The sequence below is a fragment of the Melanotaenia boesemani genome, chromosome 2 (assembly GCF_017639745.1).
Source record: "Melanotaenia boesemani isolate fMelBoe1 chromosome 2, fMelBoe1.pri, whole genome shotgun sequence".
In the NCBI taxonomy this organism is placed as follows: domain Eukaryota; kingdom Metazoa; phylum Chordata; class Actinopteri; order Atheriniformes; family Melanotaeniidae; genus Melanotaenia; species Melanotaenia boesemani.
Window position 1 is genome coordinate 5,337,976 of NC_055683.1, and position 11,991 is coordinate 5,349,966.

Genomic DNA, 11,991 nt, shown 5'->3' on the forward strand with positions numbered 1-11,991 from the left:
AAGAAATACCACAGAAAGGCAAACTACTGTATTTTCTGTGAGGAACCGCAATCCAAAATCGCACGCCATTTGGAACGCAAACATCCAGATAAAATGGAGGTTTCAAGGGCAATGATGTACCCAAAGAAATCAAAAGAAAGACGAAATCTGTTAAATCTCCTTCGTAAAAAAGGGAATCGGGCACACAATGTTGAGGCGATCGCACAAGGACAAGGAATTCTGGTGCCTTGTAAGCAGCAAAGTGGTGATCTCAAGGGCAACCCAAATGATTATCAGCATTGTTTTGCATGCTTTGGGCTCTTCAAACGCAAGTCTTTGTGGAAGCATGCAAAACGGTGTTCACTTGCTGAAAGCGTTCGGAAAACATTTCCTGGAAAAACAAGAATTCAGAGCCTTTGTGCAGCTTCTCAACCGGTATCAAAAGAAGTGAACATGAAAGTAGATGAACTTGTTAACGCCATGACTCAAGATGAAGTCGCCCATGCAGTAAGAATGGATGCATACATCATGAAGGTTGGAGAAAAGATGTTTAACAGACAGAGAGAAACTGCCTCACAACATGAAAATGTTCGTCAGATTATGAGAGGACTTGGGAGACTTCTAATTGCAGGAAAGAAGGTCACCCCTCTGAAAAAGATGGAGGAGTACATCCATCCTCAAAACTTTCACCATGTCATCCGGGCTGTTAAAGAAGTAGCTGGTTTTGATGAAAACAAGAACAAATTTCAAAAACCCACCTTTGCCACAAAATTAGGACAGAGCATCCAGAAAGTTGCTGATATCATTGAGGCTGAAGCTCTTTCATCCCAGAACAATGAAAAGAAGCAGCTTGTTCAAGAATTCAGACGCATGTACACTCTTACCTGGAATGAAATGATATCTTCTGCAGCATATCGCACCGTTGAGGAAAAGAAATGGAACAAACCCAAGCTTATTCCACTAGCAGATGATGTAAAAAAGATGCACATCTACATGACTGAGAAGCACACTGAGTTTTATGCGCAGTTGTGTGATGAGAAAACCACAAAGAATTGGACCAATCTTGCCAAAGTGATCCTGGCACAGATCATCCTTTTCAACAGACGAAGAGAAGGCGAGGTCTCCAAGATGCGGCTGGAAACATTTGTCGCCAGGAACAAATCCTCACTCAATTATGATGTTGCAGAAGCACTGTCAGAGCTGGAGAAGAAGCTGTGTCAGCATTTTGAACGGATGGAAATTCGTGGCAAGCGTGGCAGGAAGGTTCCCATTATCTTGACTCCCTCAATGGTGCAGTCACTGGAACTACTTGTGAAGGAGAGGAGCTCATGTGGGGTGGGTGAAAATCCCTACTTATTTGCTCGTCCAGGATTCGACACAGCACTTAGAGGATCTGACTGCATCCGTCAGTTTGCTACAAACTGTGGAGCCAAAAGACCAGAAGCACTTTCCTCCACAAAACTGAGAAGACAGGTGGCCACTCTCTCAAGAGTACTAAATCTTAATGACACTGAACAAGATCTGTTAGCAGATTTTTTGGGACACGACATCAGAGTACACAGGAAGTTTTACCGCCTTCCTGAAGGTACGTTGCATTTGGCAAAAATCAGCAAGGTGCTAATGGCCTGTGAACAGGGAAGGCTGGCAGAATTTCATGGAAAAAATCTGGACCAAATCTCTATTGGTCCCAATGGTAAGAAAAGTGTGCCTTAAATGTTCTCTCTACCTATTTTAATGTGTGCATATTCAATTAAATGCAATTTACTTATGTTGTCTTGCAGATCAAACTTACAATATGGGAGAAAGCTCGGGAAAATCGGATGATGATGATGAAGAGAATCAAACATCTACTTCAACTGGTGAGTTTTTGTGTGAAATTGCATTTAGTGATCAATTTTTTTTTGGGAACATGTTTTCATATTTGCATTCTCCAGAAATAGACATAAACTAACCCTTTCTTGTCCATTGTGGGTCTTTTACAGGAAAATCTTCACGGATTCAAGATGAACCTCAGACATCACAGGAGCGGCTGGAGGATGCCCAACCTTCAGGAGGTTAGCATATGTCATTGGCATTGTATTTTCTGCTCACATATATAAATATGAGTCAGCCTCAGAAAGACAGAAGTAGTCTATTGAACTAATCTATCTTTCAAAGTACTGCTGAACTTGTTTTTTTAATTTTTTTACTTTACTTATTGCTTTGTGAAATCTGGCTTGTTTGTAGGTGACCAAATACTTAGTTTACTGTGGAATTTGCCAATTAATTTATTAAGAATCAGACAATGTGATTTTCTAGATATTTTTTTCTCATTTTGTCTCTCATAGTTGAGGTTTACCTATGATGAAAATTACAGGCCTCTCATCTTTTTAAGTGGGAGAACTTAAACAATCGGTGGCTAATTAAATACTTTTTTGCCCCACTGTATAAATATGAGTCAATGTCAGAAAGACAGAAGTAGTCTATTGAACTAATCTATCTTTTAAAGTACTGCTGAACTTGTTTTTTTTTTTATTTTTTTAGTTTACTTTACTTATTGCTTTGTCTCAGGAGAAGTGCCAGAATCTGAGCCAGACACATCTCAACAGATTCGACAGAAGAAACTCTCTAAAGGTAAATATGTTGTCAGACATGTACATGTGTCCATACATGTTCTCCTCACTTGGATGTCATAGATCTGGCTGGACACAGTTAGCACTGCACTGATGGAGTTTGTCTTGCATGGTACAGAAGGTTACTTGTCTGTAAGAGTTTTTTTTTTTTCTGGATGTTTTGCAGGAAAATCTTCACGGATTCTAGAGGAACCTCAGAGATCACAGGAGCGGCTGGAGGATGCCCAACCTTCAGGAGGTTAGCATGTGTCATTGGCATTGTATTTTCTGCTCACATATATAAATATGAGTCAGCCTCAGAAAGACAGAAGTAGTCTATTGAACTAATCTATCTTTCAAAGTACTGCTGAACTTGTTTTAATTTTTTTACTTTACTTATTGCTTTGTGAAATCTGGCTTGTTTGTAGGTGACCAAATACTTAGTTTACTGTGGAATTTGCCAATTAATTTATTAAGAATCAGACAATGTGATTTTCTAGATATTTTTTTCTCATTTTGTCTCTCATAGTTGAGGTTTACCTATGATGAAAATTACAGGCCTCTCATCTTTTTAAGTGGGAGAACTTAAACAATCGGTGGCTAATTAAATACTTTTTTGCCCCACTGTATAAATATGAGTCAATGTCAGAAAGACAGAAGTAGTCTATTGAACTAATCTATCTTTTAAAGTACTGCTGAACTTGTTTTTTTTTTATTTTTTTAGTTTACTTTACTTATTGCTTTGTCTCAGGAGAAGTGCCAGAATCTGAGCCAGACACATCTCAACAGATTCGACAGAAGAAACTCTCTAAAGGTAAATATGTTGTCAGACATGTACATGTGTCCATACATGTTCTCCTCACTTGGATGTCATAGATCTGGCTGGACACAGTTAGCACTGCACTGATGGAGTTTGTCTTGCATGGTACAGAAGGTTACTTGTCTGTAAGAGTTTTTTTTTTTCTGGATGTTTTGCAGGAAAATCTTCACGGATTCTAGAGGAACCTCAGAGATCACAGGAGCGGCTGGAGGATGCCCAACCTTCAGGAGGTTAGCATGTGTCATTGGCATTGTATTTTCTGCTCACATATATAAATATGAGTCAGCCTCAGAAAGACAGAAGTAGTCTATTGAACTAATCTATCTTTCAAAGTACTGCTGAACTTAATTTTTTTACTTTACTTATTGCTTTGTCTCAGGAGAAGTGCCAGAATCTGAGCCAGACACATCTCAACAGATTAGACAAAAGAAACTCTCTAAAGGTAAATATGTTGTCAGACATGTACATGTGTCCATACATGTTCTCCTCACTTGATGTCATAGATCTGGCTGGACACAGTTAGCACTGCACTGATGGAGTTTGTCTTGCATGGTACAGAAGGTTACTTGTCTGTAAGAGTTTTTTTTTTTCTGGATGTTTTGCAGGAAAATCTTCACGGATTCTAGAAGAACCTCAGAGATCACAGGAGCGGCTGGAGGATGCCCAACCTTCAGGAGGTTAGCATGTGACATGGGCATCACATTTTCTGCTCAGAAATAAGCTGATCTTAATATTTCTGCAACAGATAATTAATGAATTCACATTGAGTTTTATACTAAATGGCGTATATAGATTGAAACAGTTCTTAATGGTTTTACTCTTGACAAATGCATTACATTGGGACTTGGACAGTGTTTTGTTTTTATTAGCTTCTCATCAAGATGGAATGATCTTAAAAATCTTTGGTACTGAATGAAGGCAAAACCCTGTGTAATCGTTTTAAAAAGGCAGTTTATATCATTCCTATTTGAGCTGAACTTTTTTCTTTAGTAGATAATTTCTGAAGGCAGAAGAGAAGCAAATGCAGTATTGATAGGAATAACTGTAAAATTAATTATTAAATGTCATTTTCCTAGGTACAAAAAAGGTAAAGAGAAAGTGGTCCATGCAGGAGGTGAAAGCCGTCGAAAAGTCACTGAAGGATTTCATTCGTATGGGAAAAACACCAGGAAAAACAGAGTGTGAGAAGTGTCTTGCTGCCTCCCCAGAGGCCCTGGCGGAGAGGGACTGGAGAGCCATAAAATTTTATGTTCACAATCGAATTGTTTCAGAGAAGAGACTGTGAATGTGGATCATGTTCACAAAGGTACATTTGTTCCATTTTCAGTTTGATCCAGCAGAATTTACCCCGTCTTAAGTTCACAACTAAATATCTGTGTTAACAGTTCACAATTGATAGCAGTCAGGCTTATAGGGGATTTTGGAACTGAGCCACAACTGTTTTCAGTTTTATATTTATTTATTTTACAGTTTTACATTTATTTTAAAAGGATGCATAAAAATGAAATTTTCTAAGGGTTGGATCATTTGTTAGTGGCTGCGGTGATGTAACCAATGTTCACGTTTATGCACATTAAATGTTTTGCTTTGGCAGTCGTTTCTTAGGTTTCATTTATCTCGCAGAACTAAAAGGATGCACGTTGCTTCCACGATGACATAGTCTGACTTGCTGAACTTGTCCAGAAATGTATATACAATATTTTAACATTAACTTTCTTATTATTTAGATTATTAAACAAATTATTGAAACATTAAACTTTCCAAATACCTGAATTGATAGTTGAAACACAAAAGTGGATATTTTTTTCTTTCATCTATCCATTCATCTTCTCTTGCTTATCTGAGGTTGGATTGCAGGAGTAGCAGTTTTGCAGGGAAAACCAAAACTTTCCTTGTAGTTCATCCAGGGGAAAACAGAGGTATTCGTATTCCCAGGCCAGCTGAGAAATGCAGTCCCTCTAAAGCAGGGGTGCCCAGGTCCGGTCCTCGAGATCTACCATCCTGCAACTTTTAGATGCAACCCTTCTCCAACACACCTGAATCAAATGACTGGCTCGTTACCAGGCCTCTGCAAAGCGGAATGGCATGCAGATGACATCTGATTCAAGTGTGTTGGAGAAGGGTTGCATCTAAAAGTTGCAGGATGGTAGATCTCGAGGACCGAACTTGGGCACCCCTGCTCTAAAGTGTCCTGGGTCTTCCCTGGGGCCTCCTCCCAGTGTGTCATGTTCAGAATTCCTCAACAGGGAGTTGTCCATGAAGCATCCTGACTAGATGTCTGATCCACTTCATCTGGTTCCACTGGATGTGGAGGAGCAGCAGTTCTACTCTGATCTTCTTCCTGATGGCCAAGCTTCTATCTCTGAGGGAGAGTCCTGACAGCCTGAGGCGGAAACTCAATTCAACAGCTCGTATTCAGCGACAAACTGCTCTTATCAGGGGGTCCGGTACTTCATGTTCCTGAAGCACTCCTCACAGAAATTTTCCTAATAAGTATGCCCAGCTTGGTGCCTCTCACCAGGAGCAACTCCAGACTCATAACTGAGGCATGGTCAAATCAAGTTTATTTATAAGCCCATTTAAAATGTGTGGACCACAGTGCTGTACAATTAGGAAAGATCAAAAATAAAATAATGAAAAATGGGGACTAAACACCAATAAAACAGACAAAAAATCTGTTTAATGATTTAAAAGCAAAAAAAAAAAAAATCCAATTAATTGTAAAATGAGGAGGGACCCAGAAGAATAATCCAAATTTAAATGTAACGAAAAAATAATTAGGGAAAAACTTAGCTTTGAAATATCTAACTTGACACCCCATTCTTGGCAAAATCTTATACAATTCAATATGCTGCCATTAATTGCAAGGCATCACAGGCAGTGTCTTACATTTATTATCTAGCATTATTCATGTTAAAAGAAAAGTTTCTGTGACTTTATGTATATCCCTTATTGGACCTAACAAGTGCAGTAAAAATAGTTGGAGATTTAAAATTGGACCTAACAAGGGTAGTTAAAATAAAAAAGAACAAATTCTTATTTTTTCAATATCTAAAATCATATTACTATTTTAGATTTTTTTTTTAATGTAGGAATGTATTTTTAAAGTTTCTACAGTGTCTAGAAAGCATGGCCCTCAGAAGGGGAGTATTTATCTCGGGACCTAAAATGGTCACAAATACAAGGACTGTGTGTGTGTGTGTGTGTGTGTGTGTGGAGGGGGGAGACAGCATGAGGTTTCACGGAAGTGAGCGAGTACCGTTTGTTTCACGTTTGCAGCCCAAAACACAATCACCACGCAAAGTGGAAGCCAAATAACAAAAGATAAATGTATGCGATGCAATGCCAAGCGATGACTCTGTCGTTAAGTGTCTTTATAGTCGAGTATTATTGCTTAAAGAACAGCGCAGAAGAGTTGGAACTTTTTGTTCCTTTTTCGCTTCCTCGCAGACTCGACAGCAACTGGCCACGCGCAACATATGGCATGTGAGCCTGATTCCACCTATAAACAACCATAATTTGATTAAAGTGCATTTACTGATATGGAATATACTCACAATATGTACATATCTAGTTTAGTTCACAGCCTTACAACTGTCTTCAAACTGGAAAACCGAGAAGGGTTTCCATCGCCATGCAAAGCTTACCGTCCTCGCCTTCCTCCAGGATATTGGGAGGGGGGATATCCATAATCTTCTTCAAAGCAAACGGGAAGGACTTTTGAGAAGCCGCTGTAGCGACCTTACCGCTGGGTTGATGCGAAACTGCCACCGCTGCTTTGCCAGGCATTGTTTCCCTGCCAAGCTCCAAGGAGACCGAAGCTGTGTTGGAAAAGACAGCTGGTGCCAAAAACCACAAAGCCGTGGAAATGAAAAAGAACAGCAGCTTCTCGCTTGTTCCGAGACTGCTGTTGCTGTCAGAGCCAGTTTTGTCAATATTAACGCTTTAGAACAGGAAAACAACACTACACAAACCTCTTGTTCTCAGTGCCCTGCAAGCGCGCTCATTGGATATTCATGAGTCCCACACCACGCCCACCGCTCCGATAGTAGAAGCTGATTGGCTACCAGTTTCATCTACATAAATATGTGTATTGCAGTGGCTTTTTTTATTTTTTTTATGGCTTTATAGTTGCTCATCGGCATCAAAAACACACGTTGACATATTTAAATAAAAATAAAACTACAGGCAACACATAAACTCAAGAGTACCAAGACTGTACAGTCGAACGGGATATATACATATATGTATCCAAGTATCACTTTTTTAATTAAGCACGATATATATAAGATTTTCACCGCTTCCATGTGAGAGAATGACATGGATGCTGTTCACACATTCATACTCACCCACCCTAAGAATATCCTGCAATGACTAGCTGTCCTTTGCAACAACAAGTCACTCGTGGCCAAACATGTGCAGCCGCCCCCACCCCACTCACGTGATCGTACAATCTGTCGAGGGGCGTAGCTTGTGATACTCCGCACGTGCAAGGCAATGAGAGCTGGAGCGAGCACGCGCCCACCGTTTGAACAGCTGGCACGCGGAATTTAGAGAACATAAAGCACGTTATTCACCACAGAGCAGGAGTAAAAATATATGTTTCAAATATTAATATACCCCCAAATGTTCCCGCTTCCTGACAAAAACGGATTACATTAAACCCAAAACGCGCTTCCATTTGAGCAGTCTTTTATTGGAAAAATTAATTTAAAATGAATTATTCATATAAAGTGCCTCAATAGGTGGAAATATCACGTTTCCGTGCACGCGACAGTTAACGCCTCTCCCTCACTCTCAGGCAGGATGTTTGGGTTCGGGAACACAATGTTCAACCCGATCACAAGCCACCTTCACGGGTAGTGGGTGTCTCTTTAGAAGTTCATAACGCTTTTATCAGATGTGAAGTAAACAAGGAGAAAGGAGAATCTGCAGCTTCAGTTTTAATTCCAAAAAAGGAGACTAAAGACTGACAGACTAGAATCTAAATAAAGAGCAACATGAGCTGAGATCATTTCAGTGTCTCTACTGCAGCTTTAGTGACCTCAATTGTACAACACTCTGCATCAGGTATGCATAATAAAAATGTGTCACATTGGCTGAATGGGTGATTAAAATCTAAAAGTGAGGCATGATAATCAAACTTTTTTGTAAGTAGGCCTATGTATCACACCTCTTCTGTGCAAACACTCAACTCTAAAGCTTTAATTCTGTTACTTGATTAAGATTCTGCAGAAGGGGTTGCCTGAAAAGTACAAGGAAAGCTGTGTCTAAAGTCTGCTTTGTGTACAGTTCATACCAAACTGTTCCTTTAGAACAAAACTAAACAAAAACAGATAACAGTGCCCCCTACTGTTCATAAACACAGATGAAAACAATCATCTTTCCCATCATGTGGCACGAGTGTCCAACCTCTGAGAACAAAGAAGAGTCTGAGGGTGTACTAGCTTGAGGTTTAGAGAACCTGAACAGAGCATTAGTGGTTTTTAACAAATCCAATATGTTTTATTTCACAACAGGAGGTGCTTGGCTGTTTGATGAATGTTATAAACACCACCACAGTGAGGGGATAGAACAGTGAAAGATTATGGAACAGGAACATCAGGGAGTGTCCAGCAGAATAAACAACAAACATATTTACATGCATTCTGCTCTGTTATGTATTCTAGGGAAAATTACTACAAAATATTCCCACCATATTAATCAGTGTGTCAGCAGAAACTACAAATGTGGTAACAAGTACCAAATCAGTATAATCAGTCAGTGAACAAAGCCTTATTTATAACATGACTGTAATTTTGGATGTATTTAAGCCGTGTTTCAATGTGCATTTTGCTTGATGTGCTAACAAACTATCGAGGTGAGGCGTGATCAACTGAAAATCGCAGTTTTAAAAGTACAGTGGCATTGTTTCTATATTGTGTCTGTATGTCCTCTATAGAATTAAATCATGTACCCTCAGAACTAGGGAGGAAGTTTAGGGAGCTATCCAGTGCTGAAATGACCCAGCGCCAAGAATTCTTTCTCTATGTCATGGCTTAATTTGACTCTTGGACTTATTTCATCATATTCTTCTCTGGTCTGTGGCATGTTGCTTCAACCTTCTTGCTTGTCCCATGATGCTGATTTTTACTACAAATCTATGAGGCAGCATGTGTACAAAATAAATAAAGACATGCTGCAAGACTTTCTGTGTCTACAGATTCTCAGTCATCCAGAACAAAGTCATTTGCAGCATTAGGAAACAAGGCTTCTGAACTTCTCTGTTTGGTTCTTGGTTACACTGGCTAATCAAGAGTGTTTTTTTGTTTTTTCTTTGTTTTTTGTTTTCAGTTTTAGCAGACTGGTTTTTGTTTGACACTCCAAACAATCACATCAGATAGCTGAGAATTGTATTTTAGAGACTTGGTGCTTTTGAATGCACCATGGTCTACATGGGGAGCAAAGTGTGCAGAAAAAAAGTTAAGCTACATAACTCAAAAGCTAAGGTGTGAAAAGTTTGCTTTCAGAGATGGCAGGTTGCCACAAAAGTTTTTGTGAAAGCGTTTCCACTTATGCTGCTCTACTTACCACGTTGTTGAGCTTAAAAGGCAGATTTACCCTCTCGCTGCAAGGATACATTTGAGGGAAATCCAACCCATCCAATACATGCCAATATCCATGCTGCAACATACTACTTTTAAATGCTGTATAAATATTGTCTAAAGTATTATCATATTTTTGCACAAGCTTTTAAAAAAGATGATTAAATCAGCAGAAGTTTTCTGACATCTTCTGAAGTACCTTTGTCAATTCAAAAACATGTTGTGGAGCTCAGATTTTCATAGTTTGTTTAGAACTTAATTTTTGAATACTCAGCCTGACTGTCAACCTACTGATAGAAAGCACCTCTCTGTTGTTACATTTTTTAAATTAATGATAATTCTAGAGATTTGCATGATTTTGATTAAACATTTTTTTCAATTAAACAACCAAATGTCAACATAGTTATGTTTTGATTAACACAACCCAACCTCAGGCAAACCCTGAATAAGTTATAGTCCCTGTATTCGTCGCATAGTCTGTGATGTTTTTGTCAATATGCAAACAAAGATAAACACTTAATCAGAGGTATTGAAAAGAAAAAAAGAAAAAGAAAAACACCTGTCTGCTTTAGTTTAGGTGGAGGCTTTTATTGCAGGCATGTCCTACCAACTCAATACCTTCTCTTTTATTCTTGTTTTTTTCTGCACTGTCACTAAAAAAATCCTTAACTTAGAAACTCGTTGAGCAAGAAAATACACTTGTAACACAGCGAGTGGACAAAAGAAATAAAATAAATAAATAATAATCATAATAAGGATGTGGTAAAACCCTGAATAAAGCCTGTTTCTGTTTTATTGCATCAGTCGGAAACTGCCTTGTTGACATCACAGTGACCTCAGTCTGCTGAGATGATACAGATCAGTCTTTCACCACCTGTCCATGTGAGCCCCTGACATGTTCCTAAACTTAATAATCCATATCTGGTGACTGTCTTATCTGCAACTTGGACTTAAATTAACAACCATACACTTTATTGGAGGCAAATGGACATGTGATTTCTGTTTATTACCATGACCTTGATGACTGAGTATGAGCACAGGCATAATAGATAACCATTCAACAAGTCAGTTTGTAGCCACATCTGTGATGGTAAACTAGCAAAGACGCCTCTACACATGAAACAACAGAACCTCCAGTACAGTCCATACAATCAGAATAACCCCTACACACACACATATATATATATAGTCAGTGTTGAGACTGAACTTCTTAGTGCACCGAATAAGTTGAGTCAAAAGTGTAATTACTACTTCAGATAGTCACGTGACTAGACTAATAACTGACTTATTTTGCCCTGCTGTAAATTTCAGCTGGTCTTTTTATTTTTTTATTTAACGTTAATATGTTAAATAAACATGTTTTGTGTCTATTTTCAATAACTTCGCTTAAACAGCAGTTTTTTCATTATTATTACAATCCTTTTTAAAGTGTTAAACCTGAACACAAGAATAACAAAACGTTATGAAAAGCTAAAAATACTCTCACCAATTTCATCAAAGGCAGGAAAGGAGAAGGGGTAGTCTGCCAAAGCCTTCAGGAGATCAGGAACGTCGCTCCTATCCCCAAAAATGAGTTGATTCGCTGTTGACATGACGAACAACCTTTAAAACACCTGCTGAAGTAGACGGTTTAAGTCCAAATGACTGAAAACACTTAAAATATGACAGAGAAACCGTTTAAGCCCTCTGCAATGGTCTTCTGTTACTTCTTCTCAACTTCGCAGTAGCACGGGGACTCCTGCATGTGTCCAAATAATTTGCCTCTTAATGAGCAGCTTTAACCCCGCCCCCACCGCTTGTTGACTTCATGGCATTTGAGTACGCGCATGTCAGTCAAATCGTTGCACCTATCAGAGAGCAGGAGGCGGGCTCTTTCCGGAGAAACGACAACAGCAGCCGTAAGGATGTTTTTTATTTGGGAACAGATTCATACACGCCATGCACGGCTGCACGTGCAAGGTAAAGCAGCCTTTCTGAGGTGCCCAGCGCCATCCACTGTTCTATAGTTGGAATTACA

General features: G+C 39.0%; 1 protein-coding gene and 3 long non-coding RNA genes across 6 annotated transcripts in view; 3 read left to right on the top strand and 1 right to left on the bottom strand.

The window, feature by feature from the left end:
- The window catches only part of tefb (TEF transcription factor, PAR bZIP family member b), a 44,595-nt gene extending 32,924 nt beyond the window's left edge, over window positions 1-11,671 (bottom strand). For 2 of the 3 annotated variants that reach the window (XM_042008462.1, XM_042008453.1), the window contains exon 1: window positions 7,038-7,421. In XM_042008462.1, the coding sequence (XP_041864396.1) occupies window positions 7,038-7,179 (142 nt within the window). In that variant the 5' untranslated portion in view covers window positions 7,180-7,421. Of the gene's footprint in view, window positions 1-7,037; window positions 7,422-11,460 lie in introns of those variants that run through there. The other variant, XM_042008470.1, reaches the window with a different exon arrangement.
- LOC121655658 lies at window positions 1,958-2,779 on the top strand. Its single transcript, XR_006013265.1, has 3 exons — window positions 1,958-2,033; window positions 2,530-2,592; window positions 2,758-2,779. It is a non-coding gene; the product is annotated as an uncharacterized LOC121655658 (long non-coding RNA).
- Window positions 2,795-3,570, top strand: LOC121655774. Its single transcript, XR_006013299.1, has 3 exons — window positions 2,795-2,829; window positions 3,322-3,384; window positions 3,549-3,570. It is a non-coding gene; the product is annotated as an uncharacterized LOC121655774 (long non-coding RNA).
- On the top strand, window positions 3,586-4,501 carry LOC121655599. The gene is made up of 4 exons (XR_006013249.1): window positions 3,586-3,620; window positions 3,770-3,832; window positions 3,996-4,067; window positions 4,467-4,501. It is a non-coding gene; the product is annotated as an uncharacterized LOC121655599 (long non-coding RNA).
- Window positions 11,672-11,991: the final 320 nt, after the last annotated feature.